Source organism: Polistes dominula, unplaced genomic scaffold, assembly GCF_049000335.1.
Source record: "Polistes dominula isolate Pdom_NZ unplaced genomic scaffold, Pdom_raw_medaka contig_15, whole genome shotgun sequence".
In the NCBI taxonomy this organism is placed as follows: domain Eukaryota; kingdom Metazoa; phylum Arthropoda; class Insecta; order Hymenoptera; family Vespidae; genus Polistes; species Polistes dominula.
In genome coordinates this window covers 2,319,365-2,345,151 of record NW_028300915.1, presented here as the reverse complement: position 1 = coordinate 2,345,151, position 25,787 = coordinate 2,319,365, and the positions used below count along the sequence as shown (strand labels likewise).

The 25,787-nt window shown below is 27.1% G+C and overlaps 3 protein-coding genes and 1 long non-coding RNA gene across 8 annotated transcripts; 1 reads left to right on the top strand and 3 right to left on the bottom strand.

Annotated features, from left to right (window-relative positions):
* Positions 1–230: 230 nt before the first annotated feature.
* LOC107068198 (ATPase family AAA domain-containing protein 2B) lies at positions 231–10,067 on the bottom strand. 3 transcript variants are annotated; one of them, XM_015324360.2, is made up of 16 exons: positions 9,686–10,067; positions 8,873–9,099; positions 8,407–8,779; positions 8,153–8,321; positions 7,910–7,991; positions 7,583–7,832; positions 7,294–7,508; positions 6,905–7,197; positions 6,503–6,820; positions 6,238–6,419; positions 5,910–6,096; positions 5,328–5,806; positions 5,056–5,241; positions 4,714–4,749; positions 3,590–4,475; positions 231–3,307 (listed from the first exon to the last, which is right to left on the bottom strand). In XM_015324360.2, the coding sequence occupies exons 2-16, from the start codon at positions 9,084–9,086 to the stop codon at positions 3,227–3,229; spliced, it is 3,951 nt and encodes a 1,316-aa protein (XP_015179846.2). In that variant the 5' UTR covers positions 9,087–9,099; positions 9,686–10,067; the 3' UTR covers positions 231–3,226. The 3 variants fall into 3 exon arrangements, with proteins under 3 accessions (XP_015179846.2, XP_015179845.2, XP_015179847.2); XM_015324359.2 differs by having other exon boundaries at positions 8,873–9,089; XM_015324361.2 differs by lacking the exon at positions 4,714–4,749 and having other exon boundaries at positions 8,873–9,089.
* Positions 10,068–10,513: 446 nt separating this feature from the next.
* On the top strand, positions 10,514–12,035 carry LOC149033161 (uncharacterized). The gene is made up of 2 exons (XR_016175835.1): positions 10,514–10,725; positions 11,977–12,035. It is a non-coding gene; the product is annotated as an uncharacterized LOC149033161 (long non-coding RNA).
* On the bottom strand, positions 10,868–12,737 carry LOC107068268 (prostaglandin reductase 1). The gene is made up of 4 exons (XM_015324488.2): positions 12,511–12,737; positions 11,880–12,174; positions 11,512–11,788; positions 10,868–11,431 (listed from the first exon to the last, which is right to left on the bottom strand). The coding sequence occupies exons 1-4, from the start codon at positions 12,641–12,643 to the stop codon at positions 11,090–11,092; spliced, it is 1,047 nt and encodes a 348-aa protein (XP_015179974.1). The 5' UTR covers positions 12,644–12,737; the 3' UTR covers positions 10,868–11,089.
* Positions 12,738–13,860: 1,123 nt separating this feature from the next.
* Positions 13,861–24,704, bottom strand: LOC107068239 (HEAT repeat-containing protein 5B). 3 transcript variants are annotated; one of them, XM_015324449.2, is made up of 35 exons: positions 24,398–24,704; positions 23,989–24,163; positions 23,700–23,911; positions 23,467–23,614; positions 23,267–23,377; positions 22,986–23,169; positions 22,736–22,896; positions 22,404–22,653; positions 22,178–22,321; positions 21,846–22,096; positions 21,642–21,753; positions 21,307–21,559; positions 21,120–21,229; positions 20,865–21,028; positions 20,702–20,734; positions 20,361–20,435; positions 19,989–20,264; positions 19,629–19,910; positions 19,365–19,554; positions 19,064–19,233; positions 18,661–18,982; positions 18,306–18,572; positions 18,043–18,224; positions 17,717–17,962; positions 17,397–17,616; positions 17,034–17,318; positions 16,795–16,957; positions 16,593–16,708; positions 16,228–16,512; positions 15,894–16,130; positions 15,658–15,809; positions 15,368–15,581; positions 15,267–15,281; positions 15,010–15,155; positions 13,861–14,943 (listed from the first exon to the last, which is right to left on the bottom strand). In XM_015324449.2, the coding sequence occupies exons 2-35, from the start codon at positions 24,118–24,120 to the stop codon at positions 14,767–14,769; spliced, it is 6,285 nt and encodes a 2,094-aa protein (XP_015179935.1). In that variant the 5' UTR covers positions 24,121–24,163; positions 24,398–24,704; the 3' UTR covers positions 13,861–14,766. The 3 variants fall into 3 exon arrangements, with proteins under 3 accessions (XP_015179935.1, XP_015179936.1, XP_015179937.1); XM_015324450.2 differs by lacking the exon at positions 15,267–15,281; XM_015324451.2 differs by lacking the exon at positions 20,702–20,734.
* Between the last annotated feature and the right edge of the window lie 1,083 nt (positions 24,705–25,787).

Genomic DNA, 25,787 nt, shown 5'->3' with positions numbered 1-25,787 from the left:
ACATAACTTCACATTTTATCAGTGAATCGAATACATATGAGATAATGCATTTCTCTTTCGGTTTGTTTGTTTTTTTTTTTTAAATTGAATTTTATATTAAAAATTCAATTTTGCATAAAAATCTGTTTTGTTTTCAATTTTATTTATAAATGCACGAAGTAGCACATTGTAGCATAATAAAAACTTGTTTCATAATAAATGGTGGTAAAATATTTTAGTTTGAATAACCCTTTGTTTGTTTGTTTGTTTGTTTTTTTTTTTTTAATATATTAAAACTGACACATTTACGCATTTTATCTGGTAACTATCATCTCACAGTAACGATGTAGATCACAACCAGTATATTAACTTATATCGAAGACGTCGAATATGTCATTATAATATTGATACTTTTTCATATTCCTTTTCGCACATCAAATTATTCTAAATTGATTAGAAGATGTTCAATTGTTTCGATTCTTATACTGTTAACAAGCTAATAATCTATATATTTGATAACTTTGGTTAAAATTAATTGGAAATAATTGAGGATATAATTCTTTCTTTTCTTGTAATTATAGATTATGTTACTTTAAGCACACGTTTATCAAATGTCTTTCCTAAATTATCAAGTTTTAAAATGATTTTATACTACATTACATTATCACACTAGACGTATCGTAGATTAATACAAATCAAATGATAATAAAAACAATGATTACATTTCACATATAACTTAAAATGAACCCTTCATTGAATTTCTTGTGATCTTGTGCAATAAATAAGATTTACATTTGATCTAAAACTTCGCACATGTAAACCTTTTAAAAATAATATACTATTGATCCTACACAAATACACAATAAAAGAGTAAATTAATTTGCTTATTAATAAATTATGTATAAATAAAATTTAAATACCTTGGTAATATCTCAATATATGATTATTGTTTACAATATCTGGAATGTATTTACATTATTTTCTTATATATTTGGATTTTAATTTTTACAAAGTGGAAATTACTTGTTGTTTTTTTTTTTTTTTTTTTTCTTTATCACGAATCTAATTTGTATGTATTTACTTGAAATATAAAAAGATATATAGAAGACATTAAAATATTATATTGATCTATTGACTCAAGAATGAACAAAATATTTTATTTCTTTAACATCTGTAAATTAAAATTCTTGTTTTTTTTTTTTTGGTTTATATTAACATTATCTACATGATATCTTCTCAACTAGAATTCCCGATTAAATCCACTTTGTAAAATTATTATTGATCAGGAATATTATTTATATCGGAGCTAAATATTTTCTATTGCATGTAACGTAATCTGTGATAGCATATAAAATAATATAAATTTAATTGGTTCTATAATTTGGTAATATATATGTTGTGTGACAATTTAACAACACGCTAATGCTACTTTAAATGGAATAGTAGTTTTTTTTTTTTTTTTTTTTTTTTTTTACAATTCCATGTAATTAGCAAAGTTCGCTTAAGTACATAATGTACTAATTTTACCATCATCTTTGTATGACCATGTGATTTACATATTATTTTTCTTTTCTTATTATTATTGTATTGTATAGAAAACTGAACATACAATTGAAAAACATGTTCGTATCCATTTTTTATATTAATTAATTTTATCATTGTGAATCGTGTTAAAAGAAAAATCACGCGCGAGTACATATATAATAACAAATAATTAGAAATGAAAACTTTCTAGAAGAATGTAAATTTGACACTAATAATAATAAATAATATAAATAACTGTCAACTATAAAAAGAATTATTTATAAAATTAGGAAAAATGTTCTTATTATTCTTCAATTTTCTATTGCCTTTGTTTCTTTTTTTTTTTTTTTTTTTCTTAAAAACAATCAATGCAATTTGCAAATAATTAAGTTTGTTTGTCTCTCCTTATAGAAACATTTCTTTTGAATCTTATCACTCTAGACTGTGGATTTTTATGTGAAGAAAATTCATCCAAATATGCAAACAATATGCAAACTATACACTAATACTATGCGAGATATATCTTTATTAGATATATATGTATCTATAATAATAACATTGGACTAACATAATTGTCAACCAATTAGAACAATTTATTTTACGATTTATTCTGTAATAGAAGTCATTTCAATATAGAATAAATCATAAAATAAATTTGTCCAAATGTTTGACTTGGTCCATTGCCATAATTACTGGTACATATATATACCAGGCAGATTTATAATTGATAAGTGATTTTATTGTCACGTTTGCTTTGTTATAATTTGCATTTTTTCAATATTTTTCCCTGTAAAATAGTATCATCCAAAAAAATTAATTTAATAAGCCAAATTGGATTTTACCATGTCACAAGATGTGATTATACAAATTTAAATTTACTTCAGTATATCAGACTTCAACATATTCTGATCCTTCTGTAGATGTACAATTTAAAATTTATTTAACTACCTAGTTTAAAATTATTTATTATTATTATTATTATTATTTTGTTAATGTTAAAATGAATTTTATCAATTTAAAAAGTAATACCATACAGAAATAGTTGTTTTGTAATTTCATCTACAGAAATTTAAATATTATGTACTGCAATATCTTTTCAAATGTCTTCAAAATATAATTCGTAAAGATCTCGCAGATAATATTTTCTCAGAATTGATTAATCTCATCTGATATATTTTGGCTAGTATATTTTATTGAGGAAATTTCTTTAAGTTATGTTATTCATACATTGAAAAGACATTTGTAAAACCACCATTGTGTGCTTGCTTGACACATATCACTAAAAAATGGATTTTTATTTGAAACTTGGTGACTTGTACTTACTTTTGAATTTGTTATTAATGATATCATTGATCGATAATCTTACACATGGAAGTATCATGAATTAGTTAACGATTCATCAATTTTTGTAAAAAAATAACTGACAACTGAAGATAAAAAAAAAAGTATGTAACATATTCTCAATGGATTCGTCTTTTATGTATAAAATATGAAAAACATAATGCAATCGCATAAAAATCCTCAGTCTACTCATTACACATTAATTTGACTATTACAATAATGACAATCAGTTGTAAATATTGTATATTTGGCAGTTATAAGAACTGAAAAATGTACGGCACAATCTTAATTTTCATTTGATATTTAAATTCTGTTCTTTTAGTACCAGTACATAATACGTCTTTCTTTTTTTATGATCAAACTACAGATTAATTTACATTTTCTAATGCGTATTTAGTTGACTAACTTTCTCGTACAAACTTAACTTGTACTCTTCAAACTTTTCCAGTTCCTTGAGTAAGTCCTATAAATATATATATATATATATATGTATATTTGTAAATTTAATATCAATAATTATCATATCTAATTATTATCTATCATCTATCATATCTTATTTTTAAAAGTATCTACTTTTTGTGCTATAATATATTAAATAGCAGGAGGGAGGGGGCGGGGAGGAGAGAATGTTCAGTATAACGTTTTAAATATATTTTGTAACATTGCCAAATATTTCTCAATAATCTCTAGGACTGTTACACTGAACATTCTGCAGATATTGATAAATATTAGCGTATATATTTACCTTTGGCAGTGATTTCCTATCATAATGATGCGCGTATCTTCCTACACATCTACTTAATTGCACATAAATGTCACACAATACCTCTACGGGAAAATCTTTCGTAACTTTTACAGTGTGTAACAAAGCAGACTCAAGTTCATTTTTATCAATAATAACTTTATCATTTACATCAACTTTTGATAAACTACAATCGCTCTCAATTGCAAATGATAATTCATCTAAACTCTCTCGTCTGGACGATGAACTTGAAACATCATTTCCAACATTTTTATTATCATCCTCTATCATAGATATTTCAACTCTTTCAAAATCATGAATTCGTTGTTCTACCGTATTATCATTATGATTTAGGTGAATATCCTTAGAGTTTTCGTTTTGAGAATCATTCTCAGAATCAGTATTATCAAATAATGGTACATGACCGTTTAGAACACTATTTGCTTCTGTTTCAAATTCTTGAAATTTCTCTAAATCTATACCAACTGTGGCGGTGGTTTCATTGGTTATACATACTTTGTTACTTATTTCAGATATACTATCATCAAAGCTAATTTTTTTCTTTTGAACTTTCTTTACGTATCCTCTAGCCCAAGCAGGAATCTTACGTTTTCTGGAATGACTAAATCTTTTCCCATTTACGGATAGTGTATTATTTACTACTAATTCAGTATCCTTCTTATCATTTTTTTCATTTGGTAATGTAACTTCTGTTTTTGTATTTTTATTTTGTGTCTCATCATTATGGCCAGTCTCAATAATTTTACGACTTTTAGATATTTCACGACACTTATCTTCAAAATCTGAATCCAATTCAGCCTTAATTAGGGCATATGCATTATCGCGTAAAGAACAGGCACGATGTCTAATCAATTTATCCGCTGGATCTCTGTATGAAAAGGACAAAATAATATAATTAATGTACAATCAATTACATATCAAATTCAATAGGATCAATGTAAAGCGGATCTAATGTGAGTGGTTTTCAATAAGTGCTCTGTAGAATAGCAAATAAATATAAAATATAGGTGTTTAATTAAAATTAAAAATGAGATAGAGGTGTGTTAAATAAATTGAAAACCACTTTAACTACAGAGCAACAACAGCAATGGATAATCAAGAACTACCTCTTCAATATCCCAAGGGAGGGCCTATCACGCAAGCTGACATGAAAACATACAACATGAACGTCAATACGAATTTTTGGCAATATGCCCAATGAGATAAGCAAATCACATTATTCATTCTTTTAATAAACACAAAGAAATACCTTATCTATTTTTTTTTTTTTTATATTATTTTATCACTAAACATATAACATTAATTAATAAATGTTATAAACTCACTGTATGCTTTTAAATTACGAGAAAATATTTGTTAAATATATTTATTATTGTTTTTCTTTTTTTTTTTTTTTTTTTTAATTTTAAATTTACTTTTTAATTATATATTTATATATATATACTAACCTATCTGGATTATATTCCAATGCATTTTTACAAATGAGATCAATATCATCAAGAAAATCTCGAGCACAGAGGTAATTATGCATATCAATTTTAGTCATCATAGTCTCCAAATCCATAGGTTGCTTTATTATCATATTATAATCGGGTACTTCCTCGGTATCTACAGGTTTCGTGAACATGAAAAATCTATAAAAAAAAATATATATATTAAATATGTTTACATTGTATATAATATAATGTTATATATATTAAAAATTACAGAAAATACATACTGTCGATTTCTAGCAAGCTTAGCACATATTTCCCTTAAGAAAATTCGAAGTTCTCTTAAAGATACTTCTTCTTTTTCAAACAACTTTTTCTTTTCCTCATTGGATAATTTCTTTGGCATTGGATCAGGAGCCAAAGGAAGTTCCTCTAATACTTGAACTTTGTTATCCTTAGTTTGTGGTTGTTTTAAACTTTGAATCATAAATATAGGCTTGAAAAATTTCGATCTTTGTTCTGAATTTGGAATTTTCATAGTATATACTTCGCCACGAAGTTCACTGAAAAGATTTTGTAATTTCATTGGAAGATCTTGATATGTTTCATCACTAGTTGCAAGAATCAATATAGGTAATGAAGTATCTAATGCTGCAATACGACACAAGAAAACAGCTTTTACAGTCTCTGGAACAAGTGGCCACCATTGATCAATGGAACGTATATAAATAATGGACGGTACATTTCTGGTTGCTTCATGAAATACCTACCATGAAAAGTAAACAAAAAACAATATATGTATATATATATTTATAAACAAATATTTTTTTTGTATATTTATATAGTAACAGATTTAAATAATGACTGACTTGTACAAGGGTTTCTTCTGGAGATCGTGCACTTTCTGCAAAAAGTGTACTAACATCTAATGTTTGTACTGGTAAATGTTCCATGTGATGTAATAAAGCTTGTGCTAAATGAGGTCCTTGACCTTTAGATAAATTGCCACCAGAAACTAATAATCTTGGACGATGTATTCCTTTAGTAACCTTCACTCTAAGAAGGAAAACATTTATGTTAATTTCTATGGAAAATTAATATTTATTAATAAATATTATAATAAATACTAATTTAAGTATAAAATAAATACTAATATACACTTATAAAAATATAGCATTCTATAAAAACATTTCTTACTTTGCCATAGCGGGATTAACACCTTGAGGAAATGTTCCTTTTACTAGACCGATTAATTCTTCCAACGGAGGACCTAATAGTGGCTCCATAAAAGGCTGCAATTTTCTACCTGCACAAGGAGTTACTCTCTGTGATGATGGAATTAGAATAGAACATGCTTGCATAAAATCTTGTTTTTTCACCTGCAAAACACATTTATGAGTTGTTACAAAGATTACTCTATATATTTCTCTGTATAAATTATTAAACAAAAAAAGTAACATACTTCAACTCGTTGAGGATCTAAGAGCAATCTATTGCTAGTCGTGTAAATTTGTGGATATGTTCTTCTTAATCCTTGTAATACTGCTTCAGTGCATAAAGCTCTTAAATCCGAACCACAGTAACCAGTTGTTTTTTCAGCTAACATTTCTAACAATTGTTCACTTGGTGGATTTTTCCATTTATTAATATGAATTTTCAAAATATCTAATCTTTCTTTCATTGCAGGTAAAGGAAAGAATAATTCACGATCAAAACGGCCAGGTCTTCTTAGTGCAGGATCAATTGCATCTACTCTATTAGTTGCACCAATTATTATAACCTTTATTACAAAAATAAAAGAAAAGAAATTAATTAATTTAACAGTAAATAAATGTATCCGTGTATATGAAAATATTTATCTTACTTCTCCTCTATCACTAAGACCATCCATAAGTGCTAAAAGGGTAGATACAATGCTAGCATGAATTTGATCTTGCTTGGTACTTCTGACAGGTGCAAGACCATCAATTTCATCGAAAAATATAATGGACGGTTTCATTTGTTGAGCCTGCTCAAACAACAATCTTAATTGCCGTTCTGATTCCCCAACCCACTTTGATAAGCAATCTGCTCCTTTTCTCATAAAAAAGGCCATTTTTCTACTACCTTGACTACATTCATTTGCTAATGCTCTAGCTATTAATGTTTTCCCAGTTCCTGTAACAAAGTGATTAATATAATACAGTTCAAAATAACATTATTTCAAAAAATAATTGTAAGTTTTTAATATATAAATATAAAATATAAATTTACCTGGTGGGCCATGAAAGAGAACACCTTTCGGAGGTGTAATATGATATCTTTCAAAAACTTCTGGATACATCATAGGAAAAACAACCATTTCCTTAAGGCAATGAATGTGTGATTCTAAACCACCAACATCACTGAACCTAATATTTGTATCTAATGTAATAGGATTGATATCTGCTTTACGATCTGGAGGACCGCCTTGGGGTATTGCTGATTGCCTAATGAATTAAGCAATAAATTAAGTAATGAACTAATAAAGAAATTTTGATGTGACTTGTTCTCTCTAACTAACCTCGCTTTTTTCCCTTTCTTTTTATCATATCGTTGCGGTTCTGAATCACTAGAATCACTAGAACTTGTACTTTTGCTTCTGTGCTTTCGTCTTCTCATAGAATTGCTTAGCACACTACGAAGAGCTCTTATAGATCGTCTAACAGGCTCAACATTGGCTTGAAATCTATCTACAGTTGGCTTTTTTTGACGTAAACTGTATTTTCTAGGACCAGGAGAATCTGATGATTCACTTAAATCACTATCTACGACTGTAAAAGAAAATAATATTAGTTTGATTTATATACTTACAATATAATAATATAATATAATAAATAAGATACCAGACCTGTAATCTTCTTACCCCTTGGTATTTGTCGTTGAGTAGTTCTTCTAGTGCGTTTAATACGTGTATACATGTCTTCGTATCCCTGCACATAATAAATGTTGAATATAAATACTTACATAAATATTATTTTGAAAACTTTAATATGATTGTATACTAATCTTATTTTATATACTAATTTTTTGTTATATTTCTATACACACGTAAATATAGATATAAAAACATTCAAATTGTTTAATTGCTTACACCCTCATTCTCAGAATTATCATTGTTTTCTTGTTTTTCACTCCCATGTGAGCTATCTTCAGGTTCATCTTGTCCCATTTTAGATTTTACAGATTTATCTAAAGAATTTCCGCATAACCTAGTTACAGGACCTTCCCTAAGTCTACATGGACTATTAGATTTACTTGTTCTGTTGAACAAATTTTTATAATAATAATTATACTGTATTAATTAATATTGATATAAATATAATGTAATATGAAGTAAATGTTCACCTTGTATCTTTGTCTTCATTTGATGTTCTTACTTCAGACTTACTTCTTGTTTCTAATTTATCTTTATGTTCTCTTTCTGGCTTTTCTCGGCCTTGCCTATCTTTATGTTCTCTAATATCTTTATCTTGTTCAGATTTTTCTCTAAGATCACGATCAGATCGTCCCCTAAGTTCTCTACTATTTTGATGATCATGATCAGTTCTATCTCTAATATGTCTATTTGAATTTTTATTAGGAGGATGATTTTCACGTGATCTTAAAGGCATACGATCACGCAATTCACGTTTTCTATCAGGTACTTCATCTACCATTTCTTTATCAGATGAAGATCCATGTTGTTGAAACATAGGATATCCTTTCAAAGTTTGCGTTCCTATAATATGATTTATGAATAAAAATCATATCTATAATCTATGCTGTTGTATTAAATGATATATCGATTAAAGAATGTATTAACATCCTTTACCTAAAATCCAACTAGTATTAAGGTTGTCATAGGTTTGCATTCTATTACGTGTACTACGTCGTACACTTAAGTTACTCCTAGTAATATGCGTACTAGTGCTACCATGGGAGTGAGATCGTAAAGTACGTAGTGTTTTTGCCCTTCTAACAGGATTGGCATTGAATATATCTTCCTCGGTATCCATTGAATCCAAGGCAACATCATCATCTGACATTATCTGTTCAATACTTTGAATTTTCAATTAAATATATCAATATACATATATATTGAATAAAGTTTACTATAATCGTTTCTATTTCATTTCAAATATATTATATCATATAAAAATAAAAATGCTTTATTTTATTACTTTAAAAAAATAACATTTGTAAATATATATATACATATATATATAGAAGATATATATGTATATATATATATATATAGAAGATATATATGTATATATATATATATATATAGAAGAAAACTTCTACATAAGAGATTGTACTGTAGTAAAAAAAAAAAAGGCTTATAGATTATCATTGAGCAACACCCATTGAAGTATATTTGTAAAATTATTCAGAAATAAATAAGAATAAAAATGTTCAAAGAATTAAATTGAACATTATTAAAAATAGTAATTTTAAATAAAATCATATAAAGACAAGCTATATATATAAGAGAGATTTTTAATGAAATAAAAATAAACAAAGTATTTGGATATCCATTTCAATTTTGTACATGCATAGGTATGTTAAACCGTGTAATTCTTTTTTAAGGATATTTGTTCATTATAATATGAATAATAAATATATGAGAAATTAAGAAAATTACCTTCATTGGGCTAAATCTTGCCAATATTGAAATTTTTTGCAAAGATACTACAAAGGTCCGTCATATGTTCCTCTTGAATATAATAGCTATTATACTCTTCGAATGATTTGCTTAACGAATAAACGAATAATTTTTCAAATGGCGATAGGCAATAGAGTATTACTTAAATTAGCTCTTCTATTTTTGATATATATAAAACCAAACATAATTTATAAACAAGCATTACAAAGAACGTCTCAATAAGGCAAATTGAGACTTTTCTCCAGGGTCGCTTCCTATTGCAAAATATGTATTCGAAACGAGTACACATATATACAAACGAGACCGAGCTTAGGCTGAAATTAGCTACTAAAGAACTGCAAGCATTCCATTACAAACCTAACTTCACTTACCAGAGTTCGCCTTAAATGATGCGATATTATATAGATGTATGATCCAACGTAGCAATAAAGACAATGTGCAGTGTATGAAAGAGGAAGATAGGGATCCTGTAGGAGGGATGCGCTAGGGATCCTGTAGAAGGGATGCGCCATTCATATTCAGCTCATGTGCCATTGGCTGAAAATTTTGAGGGACCGCTTGAATTTATAATAATTTTTTCGTCTAACCTATTCTATTTTAATATAAATTTTTAATTATCATTAAATATAGTTCATTTTTTTTCTGTATTTGATGCAATTCATTATTTCATAATTATTTCAATGTTTGAATCATTCGCGCGCAAAATCGAGTTCCTGTCCCCCAGCAATGTACATGGCGCATCCATTCTATAGGATCCCTAGAGGAAGAGAAATGTTAGGTCTTAGTTTGATTAATATCCGCCAGGGGTGCTTAAGAGCGGAAATCAATTTACACGTTGACTGATCCCGGCTACACTACTTGTTCAATTTATTTATAAATTTTTCTATTATTTTTTATTATATAAATTTATATTAATATTAATACTATTAATTAATCATTTTCGTTTATTATAACTAAAAAATTATATTAAATAATAATGATTCATTTCCAGATTCTAAGATGAAAGATCCTCTTATTATGTATGTTTTCATATATTTTCTGTATAATTATGAATATCGTATTATTTATCCATTTATTTAAATATATTTAGAACTATATTTCCTTCATATATAAAACAAATTAAAAATATATAATTATGTGAGAAAGGATTTAATTAAAAAGTTTAATTTTATTGTTTTTATTTAGATCTCAATACAATAAAATGAAACACAATCATTTGATTGAGAAATATTCATATAAAAACTGTCTTTTTTTTTTTTTTTTTTTTTTTTTTTTTTATAGACATTGTCATTTCGCATAAATTTATATAGAAATATAAAAATAGATATATTTTCAAATATATATTAAATATGTGCTTATAAGGAAACAGCTGATTCTATTGCTTTATACTTGTACAATAGCTTTACCAATATTTTGCCCTTTCATCATTTCATAAAATGCATGAAACATATTTTCGAAACCTTTTGTAATTGTTTCTTTAGATTTGATTTTGCCTTCATTAATCCATTGCAAATTCTGTTTTATTCCTTCTTGCCATTGGTCATTCCAACGTGTAACTACGAATCCTTCCATCTTTAGTTGATTGAAAACCATAGCTGGTTGTAACAAAGTACATTTAGGCAGAGTAGAGTGATCTGTATTATATGACGAAATACTACCGCACACTGCTATACGACCAAAAGGATTCATTTGGTATATAACATTGCTAGAAATATCTCCTCCAACCTGTATATAATTACAAGATTTGATATATAAATTTATAAAATATATATATAAATGAAAAAAAATCTTCTATTTCAACATACATTATCAAAATATACGTCAACACCCTTTGGAGCAACTTTTTTTAATTCCAATGATACATTTTGCGTTTTGTAATTAATGGCACTATCAAAGCCTAATTCATTTACTATCCAATTACATTTCTCATCTGAACCAGCAATTCCAATAACATTAAGACCATAAATATTTTTTGCTATTTGACCTACGTGAGATCCAACCGCACCAGCAGCTCCACTTACAACAAGTGTTTCACCACGTTTTGGTGAACAAAGTTTTATTAGACCAAAGTATGCTGTATTTCTGTAATCAATTTGTAATATATATATATACATTTATTAATTGAAAGTATTAAATTATTATGAAAATTCTAAGAAAATAATTTTCTGGATACCCTGGCATTCCTAAAATTCCTAAACCTAAAGAAGGAGATAAATCTCCTATGTCTGGTAATAAATATGGCTCCTGATCAATAGTTTTAAATTTTTCAGGTGCTCGTGGATTAAAAATTGTATGAGTTCTCCATCCAAAATATCCAAATATTCTTTTACCAACTGGATAATCTGAATTCTTTGATTCAATTATTTTACCAACTTGGCCACCTATCATAGTAAAACCAAGTGGAAATTGTAGCATGTATGGTCTCATATAGGGATCAACAGATAAATATTCTGCTTTCACAAGTACTTCTGTAAATTTAGCACAAAATTTATGTTGTATCTATTCTTAAAATAAAAAATAAAAACATTCTTATAATTAGTTATAATATCTTCATGCTTATTTTTAAACCATATCATTGAAGAGTGAAAAATATAAATTAACAAAGCTTATCAATGTTTATTACACTTTATCTGTTTCTATATATATATATATATTATCAAGTTAAAAAATTTATCTCATTTTTTTAAATTATATATATAACAAGTTCAAAATATATATTTCACTCTTTTATTTATACATAAATTTTAATTTTGATAAATCATGATGAGTTGTCTAATGAATAATAATAGATCTACGCAACATACCGCCATCGGTAATCGGTGGTAAATTTTCTTCTGTTAATTTCAAATCTGATGGCTTTGGTTCACCTTCAAAATGCTTAGCAATCACAAATTTTTTGGCTTTTATCATTTTGTTAACGATATTCTTAAATGACATATAATTAATAATTATATAGTAAATTATAAAATTTGCAAGAGTAAGCAATTAGGTGTTACCCGTACAAGAGTTGAACACTGAATGACACAAGGGCATATGATATCATATCTTTATATGTATATGAGTGTTCATATGTAATTTACTTAACAGTGTTATGTTATGTTTATCGGAAGAAAAATGTTTTTCGCACCCAAACATAAAATTTTATATTACATAATTATAATAGTCTGATAATGAAAGTATAATATATTACAATAAGTTACATGTTATTGTATTTTTATATTTTTTATTTCAAATTATCAATTATAACTATAATCATGTAATATAAAATATGATAACTTTATAAAATAATGTTTATATTGCGTCAACATAATTAAAGATTAAATTTAAAGAATTTTTTTTTTTTTTGGAACTTTATTGTAATGTAAAATCTACATATTTGTGTTTTATCGTCTTTCCTTAATTTTAAATGATAATATAAAAAATAGTAGAACTTCTAACAATTATACAATGACTTTCATTATGATTCACGTAACTACAAATTTACTATCAATAATAATTTCTCTCTATTCTTGTATTATTAATATTATTTCTAACAAAATGTTTCATTATTCGTGTCTTTTTACACGTTATATATTTTAAACAATAATATGATCATTTTAAATGCACTGTAAATTTAAATAATACATCAGTTAGTATTCTCTTCATTTTTTCAATTGACTTTTTCATGAAAATTACTTTTTACTATATTTTATGTTTTATATTATTATTACAAATTTTCTTAATTTCTTCTCAAATGCATAAATCAAAATTAAACGTAACTTTCGTTCTTTCGTATACACATCTACAATTACCTATGTTAGTGCCACATTTAAAAGAAAAAATTACGTATTATTAGATTATTATAGTTATTAATTTACTACATTTCTCTTTTTTTTTTCTTTTTGTAAATAATCAATATCAGTAAATATTTGCCATTTTGTAATGAAATATTGACGTATACACAATACAAGAACATTCAATATTTTTTGACATTTGTATACATAGATGTTTAATAAAAGTAAAAGTTCTGTTATATAAATTCTGTCACATATTATTACATAATTTAATTTTGTCATTATTATAAAATCTATTAATGATTTTTATTTAATAGAAATTCTAAATATAAATAAATATATCAAAACATTAATACGTATATCAGTTGTGAAAATACATGAACAATAGTCATGATATTGGTCATTAGTTTTCAAAACGTTGTTGGATGGTTATCATAATCTTATAATATTTTTATGTTTTCTTTTCTTTTTCTTATAAATATTCTATATTCTATCTCTCCTTGTGCTTTTACTATTATTTTGTTCACAACACACACACAAACAAATAGACACGTTGTAAGTTCGAATCATAAAATAAAATTATAAACACAAGGATATCATGTTATACAGTAAATTAATATTTACTCTCTGGATGTTAAAGATAATTTCTCTATATCTAATATATACAATTCATTTCTAATATAGAATATTATTGAATTCAGAAGAGAAGACTGGAAAAAAAATGATATAAGAAATTATTTTATATTGATAATTATATAATATAGTATAAACTTTACAAGTTTATATATACTTATACAACAAAAAATCCAATGTTTATGTAATTTCATTGAATGAATAGAATATATTCTAGAGATATCAACATTATGTCATTCGGTGGCATCACGTTGATGTCACAAACAAATGTATTAAACAAATGCATTGGACAAATGTCAGATGTTTAAGTTTGAATTTATTTTTCCAATCGTCTCTTGTATAATTTTCAAATTTCTAAAATCATATTACTATTTTTATCTAAGTACAATCACACATGAGCCTTACTAAGCAAACAAAAAATATGTTAGAAGATTTTATCTAAAGTTTTTTTTGTAAGTATATTATAGATGTATCAAAGAAATAACTGGATGATATTTCATTTTTGTTTGTTTGTTTGTCAATTAGTTATCAGATGAAAGAGCTAATCCATATTATCACATTTGTTCTATTATACCGTTGAGATAACATGTTAAAAGATTAAAAGATATTATATAATCATCATCATTTATGCAACTTCTGATTATATTATTATAGTTAGTTAAAATTAGAAAAATCTGTTTTTAATTTTATAGAAGGTGTGGACATCTTGAATTGATGTTTTACAGGTTCTATAGGTCTAGAGTGCCTTAATGCTTGCTGATGACTGGATCTTACCGCATTTTCCAATTTGGTTTTTAACTCCGCCGATTGAGACATTAATGTTTTAAATTCCTAAAATCGAAATTAATATATTATAAATGAAACACAAAATATCATTCTATTCAATATATAAAATACCTGTGGATATTTTGGTCCTATTTTATTTAACCATTGAAAACTTTGCTGATGTAATGTTATTTGATATTTGGAAGCATTTTGGAGCTGATCACCTTCCAAGAGATAATTGATTAGAATCGGAACCAGTAATGTCAACATTTGTATACCTGATAATCAAAATATAGATTAGATTAAAAGATTAGTCAAATTGTAATTAAATTAATATCTATTAATTTAATTTGTAGTGTTATGTGTGTACAAAAGTTTATTTCACACACCTTGCAAGAGTTCTCCTGAATGCAATGTAACATGTATATCTTTTCAATATTTAATCTTAATTCAATAAATAATATTACATTTAATATTTAATCATACATACGATTAGATATTTCAGCCAATCCTATAAGAGCTTCTACTGTACTGATACATTCCAATGTGAAGGAAAGTTCCAATTCATTCGTAACTTGTTTACTTTTATCACTATATAAATATTCCACTAATCTAGGTGCCAATGAATGAATATAGGGTGTACTTATTATACGTTCAGGATGTAAGAATATTGTTCTTAAGGTCTGAACACACTTTAATTTAACCTGAAAAATATTTAAGATTGAAGTATTAATCAACTCTAAGACTTCTTTAAAATATATTCTTTTATTGTTTACTCACTAGCATGTTCTCTGACTGAAAAGCATGTCTAAAATGATTTATACAAGGAAACTGTAAATTTGGTGCACTGATAACATCTGGTAATGCATGTAGGACAAATACAGCAATACTTAACATCATCGCAACTTCATCCATTTTGGTTTCATCATTACCTATAATATATAAAAATGTTATTTATATATAAATACATCTATACTAAAATAATGAATTGTTCTATTTTTACGTGCACAGAATACCTGTTTTAGCAAGATCAATAACTTTTGCTAAAGCACTTTGTAATAGTCCCGTCCATTGGGTTTGGCTTCTATCATCTTTTGCATATTTGTTAGTAGTAAGACTTTTAACGCAATGTAATGCTGCATGAACAGGTGTTTCTGAACCTAATTTTCCAAAATCATTATCAACTCGTACTGCTGTTTCTCTTATTACACCTGTTGCTAAGTATAATAAAGTTGGTAAAATTGCTATAGCACCTAAGACAAAAAGTAATATTAATTAATATACTTAGAAAATATATCTTTATATCTATATGTTATATTTTATAATAATAAAATGCAAGTGTAGTTGTACCTTGTGGTGAGCAAAGTACTGGAAGTGACTCCATTATATTTAGAGCAGAAGCAATAAGTTTTCCACTTTCTTCTGTTGGTATATAACCTTTTTGAGATAAAATGGCAGTCGCACTACCTGGATTAGGATTTAATGCCGGTATCTGACGAACTAATAAGCATAAACATACTTCTAATAAAGCAAACACTAATGATTTGCCTGGTACAAGTTCTCCTGTCTCTCCTCCTTCGCCCAATAAATCAAATTCTTCTTTTTCATTATTTTCTTCGTTTGTTGGTGATAATTCTGTTGAACATATTTATAATATAATTGATATTTATAATATTGATGATTGTTTATACATAAATACATATATATTTTCATACCTTTTTGTTTTTCTTTCTTTTTTTCTGTCAAATCTTCTTGAGCTGCTTTCATTACTTGTTTTAAAACTTCCATTGTTATCATTTGAATTATATAATTTCCTCTCGTTAAAAGTAATCTTAAAAAAATGATTTTTTTTTTTATGTAAATATATAAAGTATCTATTCAGAATTTGTAATTCATTAGTTACATATATATACATACCTATGTAAAACATTACACAATTCAATAGATAATGATTTGTCTGTAATTAAAATTTTACGAGCCCATACAGAATCAAGTAAGGTATATAAAGCATTTAAACATGTTTCTATATTTTGCGTAGACTCAGATGAACGTGGACTACACAATGCTTCCATACATATTCCTATAATATAAAAATAAGTGTTTTATGAACAATATTAGTTTTAAAAACGTTTGATATGTCTACGAACAACACTCACCAAAAAGTAGGTGAAAACGTTCAACATTTGTATCAACTCTAGTTGAAATATTATTATTATTACTACTACTATTGTTGTTATTGTTGTTGTTTAAATTGTTACTAGAGACATTTGAAGCTTTTGTTTCATCATTTGTATTTGACATTCCAAATCCTTTTGCATTAAGCCATAAAGCAGCAGCGTGAAGTATCGGAGCCCATGATTCTGCATAATGGGGACGAGCAGATTCCATTGTATCTGTTGTATAAAAAGCTCCACCGTCGTGTGGTAACTGGCTAGAGAATTCTACAATAATATATTATACTGTTATTTAATAATTTTGTCTAATGTTGTTAAAAAATAATAAAAAATTATTCATGTTACCTGGAGGTAATGAAAGTAAAGCATGATCTCTCAAAGCAGCTAACCAATATTGACTCAAACTTAAAAGCTCAGGTTGTACTAAACTTAACAAACTTTCATTTTGAAATTCGAATTCTCCAAATTCTTTTTCAGTGCTATCTTCTGCTCGATTTATATTAGTAATTGACGTATTATAACTATTTAATGCTGTACCATCCTTAATCATAGCAACTACATATACCTATAAAAGATAATTAAAATATATAATTTTTATCTTATAAACCACTAAATATATTCCCATATATCTTATAAATCATCGAGTAACTATGATGGGCCCATACCTCTGCCCATGCTTTTAAAATCGCCAGACGTTCAAGAGTAGACAGACTTTCATTGTATAACTGTGGACGTGTATGACCTTCTCTTAATTTTTCTAAGGAAGAAACAAGCAACTGATGTACTCTTCTCAAGTCATTTAAATCTCTAGCAACACCACTTCCAATCCAAGCACTGCAAGCTTCGCAAGCAGCAGCTGTTACATGAGATGCTGTTTCTGTAGAAAATGCTGGTCTCAATGCAGCACCTACCTATGCAAATAAATATACAATCATATAAGCACAAATAAATATAATATATATACATATATAATATAAAAAACTGTAATTACTTGTGCTTGGAATTGTTCAAGTAAAAGATGTCCAGGAAATTCTGGTTCAGGAACTTTAGCAAACTTATCAATAATTTCTTGTAATGTTTTAAGACCTTCAAGACGTAATGGGTCACAGTCACTAGTTGCAGCCATAAATGCCATTCGTACCAAGTCAGAGAGATGTAATACTAAGAAATCACCTAAAATTAGAAAATAGGGATATTTAAAAACAATCAAAGATATAATTTTAATAATATTATTATGTCATATAATTAATATACCTTTTCCTTTAGATAATTGCATTTCTTTAGCTAATGCAAGATCAAAATGAGCTTGTTTATTATTTACGCAAGCAGCTACTATGCGTCTTACACATTGAGCAGCAAAAACTCTTGTTGGCCATCGAGGAGTTATTGATGGTCGTTGTTTTGTAGATTCATCAGCATGAAACTCTGCTTGATCATCATCTCCTTCTACATCGGTATTTTCATTATCTGCTGTACTGTCTTCGATATTTGCAATATTCCCTTCTTCAGTTGTACTTGATTCTTAATGATTAATATTTTCGTATTAACAATTTATTGATTCTTAGTATATAAGTTATATATTATAATTGTTACATATTAAATACATTACCTGATGCAATTGTTAATACATCCTTACAAAGTGATAACCACTGAGACAAATTATCAGCAGCTAATATTTGTAACATACTTGTTAATGTATCATGTATATCTTTAATTAATTTGCTATCTGTTTCTGTGTCTAGCATACTAAATAAAACACCTGGAAGCCCCGTTTCTGTTATAACAAGTCCTTCTACTACATTAGTACCTCTACTTTCATTTGCTAATGTCATTGCATGTTCACAAACTTCTTTTGCTTCACGTTGAACAAGTTGACGAAGACATGATATTGCTGCTTTACGCAAAAGTAAATGATTGCTTGATAAAGTTCGCTAGAAAAAGATATTTGATTATAGAAAAATAAAAATACTATAATATACAATTTTATATAAAATTATTTAAAAATAACTTACGCATAATGTAGGAACAAGTGAAGATAAATTGACGTGTCTTGGTGCAAATAAATGTAGTTGTTGAAGACATCCCGTAGCTTCAGCTTGTACTAATGGATCTTGATGATCTTGCATAATAGCACAAGCGCATAAAAACGATGATCGAGCCATGCAGATCGTTGTAGTATTTCCTAGAAATTATTTTATATATAAAATATATTCTGATCAATAAATATGCCTATTTCTGTTCCTTTTTATGAATTCGAATAGTATATACATATTAATTCTTATCAAATTTAATTTCTCGATGAATATAATTTACCTTGTAATTCTGGTCCTATTGTTGTAATAAGAGCAGATAATACTTTTCCTATACATTGATGAACATCAATATAAGATTGAGGAACATTTAGAAGAAGAGTTAATGCCAAAGATAATGTAGGTTCCACGTAACCACGGAACATTGGTCCACCTGAATCAGCTATAAGGGCAAGAGCATGTAATGCCCATACCTAATCAGAGATTAATTAATTTTATCAGAAACTTATAATTATATTGAACATAGAAGTATTTAGTTATGTTTTACCTGTACTACAGGAGATGAATTATCTTGTGCAAGAGCAAGTAATATGCTAACGCTAGTATTGAGATGTTGACTGGAACCCATTCCTCCAACATATTTATGAAGGCAACCTAATGCCAAAGAATGTCCTGTTCTACTTGCAACATCACGAGCAGACTTTAATCGATCAAAACTGGTTTGCGCTAATTCTGCTGTGAATTTAGGATCTGAAATAACTTGTGCCATTCTTCCAACAGCTTCTCCTGCAGCCCATCGCAAGATAGAGTTACTGCTTACAAGTGTACTCTATAATATAAAAGAATATATTTAAGGAGTATTTTGAAGTAAATACAATTTTTCAAAAATAAAATATTTAAACTTTACTATAATAAGATTGGTCGCTGATCTTTTAACATCTTCTTGTCCAAAACCAGTCTTTGCTTCATTGAGTCCTTTTAAACCACTTAATACAGCCGTAAAAACATTCATTGATATAGCTTCTTGCCTACCAGATTTTGTATGCTTTATACATTCACTGAAATGATCTAGCATTTGTAATCTATGTTTATTTGCTACACGAGGGAAGATTTGTCCAAAGAGAGAAATAGAAAGATCAATAACTGCTACTCCCAAAGGCAAAGGTCCAGGGACTATTTCATCCTGTATGTAATATATTATATGTAAGTATTTTTGACATATGTATACCATTACATTATCATATAAATATTGATATTTATAACAATTATATTTACTCACATGAGGAACTGGACGATATAAACAACAAGAATTATGTTCTAATGCTCCAGACCCTGCAGCACTATTGGGTTGCAACTAAAATAATAGCAAAAATTGAATAATGTCAAATCTTTAGATTGTATTATCATATATTTTGTACATAATTATTTTCAAAACAGAAAGGAAGATATAAAGAGAAATTATATAAGAAATTATGAGATCTAAAGCATGTGAATAATGCGATAAAGAAATAAATAGTTTGATAAAATTAACAAGAAAGTTGTAGAATGGATTATAATTTACAAACATAAAATCCTGATGTAATAATCATATAGATACATCTTGCAAGACATATTACTCACATGATCCAAATCTGCCCTTCTGTTTGATTCCAACTGAACACAAATCATAGTAATATTTAATTAACTTGAAATTATTTCTCTTATTGATACTTTAATTCATAAGTAAATATAACAGTTTCATTTACAGTATGTATAAACTACTAATATTTAAGATTGCACTTACTTGATCTTCAATCATACGATGATCCGTTTCTTGTAGCCACGTACCAAGAATGACGGAATCATTAGCATGACAAACAGTACGTAATAAAGATGTTGTCGTATTCCCAGGATTTTCCGTCAGGGTAAATTCTGATACTAACATTCTTAAAAGATGAGTATAAGAACCTACGTACAATATATTTAATTAATTAATATGTCTTTATGTGCATGATTTATAACTATAAGTTTTAAAGTAAAATTAATATTTTATGTCTACCTTCAAAAGTTTGAGGTGGCAATAATAATAAAGTTTCATATAAACGTAAACGGACCATAGCAGCAGGGGCCTTTAATTGCTGCCCGTAATTTTTAAGCACTGTAGATAGGCTGTAAACAATATTTTTATAAAACAAAATTGTCTCTATAAATTTGCAACTATAAAAGTAGAATATTCAGATATTTACTTAGTTAACATTGCAAGTGCTGATTCAATTGGTGTTAAAAGTCGTCTTGTAATATCGTCATTTAAAAGTTCTGAACAATGTAATAAAAAGCTATGCATAGCAGATAAAGCACCTGCTCGACCTTCTAATGTTACTTGCCAAGTAAATGCATCACCACGTGCTTTTTCACTTTCTAATTCTTTATTTGAACGTGGAAAAGAGTTCCTCCATAAGAGTAACATTCTTGGTAGTAAACCTTTAACCACTGCTGTACCTATTAAACATTATATAAATATGTTAAAAATCTATAGATTGTCTTAGAAAATTATTTATAATCGTTGATATTGATTAGATACCTAGTGTCATTATAGCCCCAATCAAAAGCCAGCCAGCATGGGTTCTATTTAGTGACAAACGACTATTTTGACTTGCACTTCTTAAGAGTTCCTCTGCTGTATTGAAAATTATCTAAAATATGTTACATACATTAATTTCGATGCATGATTTCATCATATAAATAATACAGCATATGTCATTATATGTATTGAATGTAAAATTACTTTTCCCTTTGTGTGTGGTACACCAAGTGGTGAAAAACGAACACTTCCTAAAACAGCAGCAAGCGCGCTACTATAACCAGCAATAGCCTCAGGTGAACTTCGCATATTTTCAATACCCTCTACACATCTATCAATTAAAGGTGTAATTTGACTGGGGACAGCGACACAAATGCAACGCAAGCACCAAGAAGCTGCAAGTCTTGCTGCTTGACATGGATGTATTAAAACAGCCATGATTGTATCTGTTAAACCTGTATATGCATATATAATAAAAATTTGTTTAAATTAACAACACATCTATAATAACAATAATTCTAAGTACACATACGTACTCAAAGATTGATCAGATAATAAATTAGATGCTGTTGTTCCCAATCCTAATATTAAATTTCCCATTTCTTGAAGTGCGCATACTAATAAATGTTGACTGAATAATGTTTCTTGATTACAATCTTTAGCATTTTCTGGACTAAAATCTATGGAAAGTATATATTGGTTATTATATTTGGACTTATTTAAAGCAGTAATTAATTAAATATTTATAATAATTAAAATTACCAATTGAATTCATCTGTTTCAATATTATATGTGCTATTTCTTTACAAGCAGCAGCTTGAGCTCCTTCACTGAGTAATTTTCCTATTGTACCATGTAATATAAAATTAACACACTTTCTCGAATATACTGCATCAACATGTGAATTAGCTGCTTTTGGATTAGTTACGAGATCTAATACATGTGCTACTAATACACCGATATTTCGTTCTAACCATGTACCTCCTAACATTTGAACAAATACAACATATGCCTGTGAATAAATATACGATTAATTATTAAAAATGAAATTATTTCATTCATGTATATGAATGCAATAAGAAATTCTGACTTACATGAGTTACACCGACTCGAACTTCTCTATTTATACTGGAAGTACCTTTGATTATTTCACCAGTACCTTTTAAGAAACCAACTCCACCTCTCAAAAAGCCTGACATTAAAATATTTAACACTTCTTCCAAAGATATTTGTTTACCACCTTTATTTTGTACAACTGCAATATCATAAAAAAAAAGTATAAAACTATAAATTCCTACTTTTTCAACATATTATAACCGTTTAATTGTTTATAAAAGATATTACCTGCTAGATTTTTTCCCTTAGGAGTTGGAATTTGTGTCATTGCCACCAATGAGCCTAATAATTTGGCTACAGCACATCTTACTTCATAATTTGAGCCTTCAAATGCACGGAAACACAATGTTGCTACACTTTCTATCTCTGTTGTACAAAGGAATAGTGCATGATTTAACATTTCTAATAAACACTGTAAAAAGAGTATGAAAATTTTAGATAACATAATTTTTTTTTAAATGCAATATAAACATAAATGAAAATGAAACGGTACTACGCTAAAGATATACCTTTGCAGCAGCACATCTAACAGCCATTACCCTATCAGTTAAATAATGTCTAGAAACTTTATATATTTCTTTGTGAACATTTGTTATTGCAGATCCCATACCAGCACATACCTAAAAAAATAAAAAACAATTGATATAATTTAGCATTATACTTATGTAATTCAGTTTAGTCTATTATAAATTTATTTAATTATATTTACCTTTTCTAAAGTATGCATAATTTCTATTCGTGTTTGTGATTCTGCAGAACGTAAAGATTTGATCAGAATTTGTACAGTTTCTTCATAAGATCTTCCCATCATTCTTCCTAATTTTTCATACATACATCCAACACAACATATCGCAGCTCTGAAAAATAATAATTTATTAACTAATGATTAAGAACAATAAATTCTATAAAAAAAACAAAGGATTTTAATTTTTGTTTACTTACAATTTTGTCGGTAAGAAACTTGGTGAGTCATCTTTATTTTTAAGAATGTCATTACATTTATTAACCGTATCAAATAGAAGGAACGTATCACCTACGCTAAATAAAGTAGCAAGACATCTTGCAATAAGACGTCGTGTGGGAGGTCCAGGTGCACCTTGCATGTGTTTAGTCAATTGTTCTACCAATTTTTGTTGGCATCCTTTTATATCACTCTTTAATTTTAGAAAGACAATGTCAATATCCTTGAAAAATGATATATACTTCAAAATAAAAAATGATTAAATATTACCTTTTGTGCAGCAACTAAAACTTTATCCAAAAAACGTAACCATTCAAATATAAAAACTGGTCTTTTAGCTTCAGGAATTTGATCAAGAGCATCCTCATTGAGGGTCAGACTATGACTCAACTCCATCATCATTTCTATATGTTTGTACTAATTTTACACTTCACTCACTATTTTGCTATATTATTAACATAAATTATTATATAGTATTTTTATTAATGATTTAAAAGATTGATAATCTTAATAATTATTAACATTAATAGATTGATGACATTTTTTTTTTAAATGTATAAAATTAAATATCAATTTATTGGAGTATTTAAAGCACAAGCATTGTACCATCTAATTTGTATATACTTTCATTTTTTTTTATTATTTAATAACAATCAAAAATATCAAATATGTGACATACCAAATTAAACTAAAGTTTATTAATTCGTCGGTTGTAACATTGCTTCTATTGCTTAATCTTCACTTGTAATTTCCCCTTGTTTTATATATATATATATATGATACTATCAAAAACCGATGAAACGTATATAATATCTGTATTATGATTAAATATTATTTTTGCCATTAAATTTGATCATTATTGATTTAATTTTATACGATATATAATATAAATTAAAAAAGAGCGACAACCAATTTCCTCCCGATGACAAATACTGAAATATGTAGGGCAGATTAAAGGCTTCAAAGCATCTGTGAACAAAACTGACTACCATTTTAACTCTACATCTTTGAAGCTAGATGGCGCAGCGATACATTGCCGGGATGTTTTTAATTTTACAGTTACTAATATGAAGAACATAATTTTTGAGTTAAATATGTTATAATTATATTATAATAAATGTAAATAAATTGAACATTATTTGCTGATAAAATAAATAATAAAACTAATTTTTTATAATAATTATTTTTTTTTCTTTACATCATAGTGTTATACCGATTGATAGAGATATAATATCATATTAAATTAAAATGTGTGAATAAATTTGAGTATGAAAAGCAATGAGTTCCTGTTTGTTCTTTGAACGAGCCTATTAGCTTAAAAATATATTGATATTTTTTATTTTTTTTTACAACTTCAGATAAATATTGACACATACTTATAAAGTTTACATTTACTCGTTGTTGTGTGTAAAAAGATCAAGTTAACGCGTTATTAGACTTTAAATTTTACTTTCTGCATGTTCGTGCATATATTTAATTTTTAAATATTTACATAATTCTTTGTATATCGTGATCACTCACGTTTGTCCAATTTTTATTAATTATTTATCATATATTAAATATGAACAATTATCTTGTCTGAAATAATAATAGCCAAAAATAAATAATTCCATTTAAACAAAAACAAAGTTGCTTTTTATGTTCTGTTAAAAAAGAACTTTGAAAAAAATTGTTTACAACATTTAATTCCACAAGAAATGCACCTTTCTCTTTTAAAGTTTTTTAATACGGATTGTAAACAAACAAGATATTCAGGTGTTCTTTTAATCATGAATCACCCTATATATAAGTATAGTGTATACTTTTTTTTCATATTTGGCTATCGTTTCAAATAAGGTAAGTACATTTTCTGATCTTGATGTCATGTGTATTAACATTTATAAATCCGTTATTTTTATGTAATATTTATATAGTTTTAGTCGTTTACCGACAATAATAAAAATAAATACCAACAAAAAATAACGATAATTGATCTGTTTTTATAGTATTGTATATTCGTCATTGATTTATTAAAAAAAAAAAAAAATAGCCACGTGTAAAGATTGACAAATGAAAAAATTAATAAAAAA

What these genes read in the sequence shown, in the direction of transcription:
- LOC107068198 (XM_015324359.2), bottom strand. An exon ending in ATAATTCTGAGAATGAGGGT is followed by an intron (nt 7,992 to 8,152) that starts GTAAGCAATTAA and finishes TATTATGTGCAG; the next exon opens with GGATACGAAGACATGTATAC. An exon ending in AAGAAAGGGAAAAAAGCGAG is followed by an intron (nt 7,509 to 7,582) that starts GTTAGTTAGAGA and finishes TTAATTCATTAG; the next exon opens with GCAATCAGCAATACCCCAAG.
- LOC107068268 (XM_015324488.2), bottom strand. Translation starts at nt 12,643, where the DNA reads ATGTCATTTAAGAATATCGTTAACAAAATGATAAAAGCCAAAAAATTT. An exon ending in ACCACCGATTACCGATGGCG is followed by an intron (nt 12,175 to 12,510) that starts GTATGTTGCGTA and finishes CTAAATTTACAG; the next exon opens with AAGTACTTGTGAAAGCAGAA. An exon ending in TTGACGTATATTTTGATAAT is followed by an intron (nt 11,432 to 11,511) that starts GTATGTTGAAAT and finishes AATTATATACAG; the next exon opens with GTTGGAGGAGATATTTCTAG.
- LOC107068239 (XM_015324449.2), bottom strand. Translation starts at nt 24,120, where the DNA reads ATGATGATGGAGTTGAGTCATAGTCTGACCCTCAATGAGGATGCTCTT. An exon ending in CACTTGTTCCTACATTATGC is followed by an intron (nt 18,983 to 19,063) that starts GTAAGTTATTTT and finishes ATCTTTTTCTAG; the next exon opens with CGAACTTTATCAAGCAATCA. An exon ending in TTTTAAAAGCATGGGCAGAG is followed by an intron (nt 17,617 to 17,716) that starts GTATGGGCCCAT and finishes TATCTTTTATAG; the next exon opens with GTATATGTAGTTGCTATGAT.